The sequence below is a fragment of the Crocuta crocuta genome, unplaced genomic scaffold (genome assembly GCF_008692635.1).
Source record: "Crocuta crocuta isolate KB4526 unplaced genomic scaffold, BGI_CrCroc_1.0 scaffold653, whole genome shotgun sequence".
Classification (NCBI taxonomy): domain Eukaryota; kingdom Metazoa; phylum Chordata; class Mammalia; order Carnivora; family Hyaenidae; genus Crocuta; species Crocuta crocuta.
In genome coordinates this window covers 353186-355030 of record NW_027527134.1, presented here as the reverse complement: position 1 = coordinate 355030, position 1845 = coordinate 353186, and the positions used below count along the sequence as shown (strand labels likewise).

Sequence of the window (1845 nt, the reverse complement as noted above, 5' to 3'; positions counted from 1 at the left end):
GCACCCAGCAGGTGCTCCATAAATGCTGGAGTCCTCCGTACCAGTTCTCAGACGCCCATGGACACCCTCCGGGATCCCTGGCGTGGGTGGCCAGGCAGAGGGGAGCTACCGAGACTTCATGAGCACGGTGGGCACTGAAGGCCACGTTTATTGGGCACGTGCAGTGCGCGTGGGGGGCACTCACACCCCGACCTTCTTGCAACACGGGAAAAGTAGAGTGCTCTCTTTCCAGGAGAGATCATAGCAGGCGTGGTGGTGTGCAGGGCGGGCTGGAGGCGGGCCCCGCCTCCCTGTGACTTCCTGACCTGCTCTTGGGGGGCTGTGGGTACAGAAGTTTCCCACACATTGGGGGGGGTGAGCAGGTATTTGTGGATTATGTGACTTAACGTTTGATAGAATGGACCGAAGACCCCTAGATACAAACGCGTGTGTTGCCTGCCCCGTGTGCTGGGGGTGCCGAGCCCCCGCCCGGGCTTTCAGGAGAAGCGATGAGGTCCTGCCCACAGGACAGTACTGGGGACGGGGTGCACGCCTGAGGGGCGGGCCGCAACGTGGGCTTTGGCTGCTTCTTGCGCTTCTCTCTCCATGTCCATCCTGGGGCTGGGTTTTCCTGAGAACTGGGCTTGCCCCCCGCCCTGTGTGGGCCCCCAGCTGGAGGAGACCTCTTCCTCAAGGCCGCGGGCTCTTGCCCTCACCTCCCAGAAAGCTGGGCCTCAGTTTCCTTACCTACAGGATGGGGAGGGGAGCGTTTATCTGGATAATGGGAGGCATGGGGGAGCGGGCCCAGGCGGCCCCTGAAGGTGGGGAGCTCGTGCTCGGCGCCTCTGTTCCCAGCAGGGGCCCAGACGGGGGGGTGGGGGAGGAAAGGTGCTGAGCGCCTCCACCCCTGCCCTGGCGCCCGTGGGCCACCCCCCTCCGCAGCCTTGGTCTCTAAAGCCTCTCTTTGAAAACCAGTCCTGCTTCTCCAGGCTTTGGAAGCCCAGTCCACCCTGGCCTCGCTGTCCCCTCTCTCTGTCCCTCTCACGGCCTCGTTTGGGGGCAGGAAGTGGCACTGTGTAGGGTCTGGTGCCCAGGGAGCGAGTCCCCTGCAAGGAGGGCTGGGACCACCCCCCACCCGTGGGACCTCCTCCCCACTGGCGCCCGTCCTCGCCCCACCCCCCACCCCAAGGCGAGGGCCCGGACTTTTCCTTGCAGCTGACCTTGGAGCCCAAGCAGCGGAGGGGCGGGGACGACGGGAGGAAAGGGGGGCGTGGTTTCATGCAGGTCCTCACTCCTCCCCTCCCGTCTTCCCCTTCTTCTCCCATGCCTGCCTCGGCGACTCGAGGGCTACGGCCGCCCAGGGTCCTGCCCTGTTCAGGGATGGCACTTGCGTCCCAGCGTGGCCTTCAAGACAGGACCCTGCGCCCCGCATCGTGGGGGGCTGGGGCCTTGGCGGGCTCACGCCTGCGCACCTTCCCCACCTCCCTGGGCAGTGGACCCTGGAGGCCGTGCCCACTGTCCCCGCGAAGAGGGAGGCGCCGCGAGGCCAGGGTGCTGGCACCCCTCCTGTGTCCTGCCCTTGCTCGCGCCCTGCCTGCACGGGCCCCCCCGCGGCTGCTCTGGTGCTCAAGTGCGGCTCTCGTTCCCCCTGTGGGACTTCCAGGCAGGCCGGCGAGCCGCGTGAACCGCCGCAGCAGCCGTGGCATCGTGGAAGAGTGTTGCTTCCGCAGCTGTGACCTGGCCCTTCTGGAGACCTACTGCGCCGCCCCCGCCAAGTCCGAGAGGGACGTGTCGACCCCTCCGACCGTGCTTCCGGTAAGCCAGCCCTGGGCCGCTGCTGGGGGGTGGGGAGCCAGCTCTCAGAGT

The 1845-nt window shown here is 66.8% G+C and overlaps 1 protein-coding gene across 1 annotated transcript in view; it reads left to right on the top strand.

The window, feature by feature from the left end:
• Positions 1 to 1845, top strand: part of IGF2 (insulin like growth factor 2) — a 6112-nt gene that overhangs the window by 3452 nt on the left and 815 nt on the right. The window contains exon 3 of the mRNA XM_077753923.1: positions 1643 to 1794. Within this exon, the coding sequence (XP_077610049.1) occupies positions 1643 to 1794 (152 nt within the window). The remainder of the gene's footprint in view (positions 1 to 1642; positions 1795 to 1845) is intronic.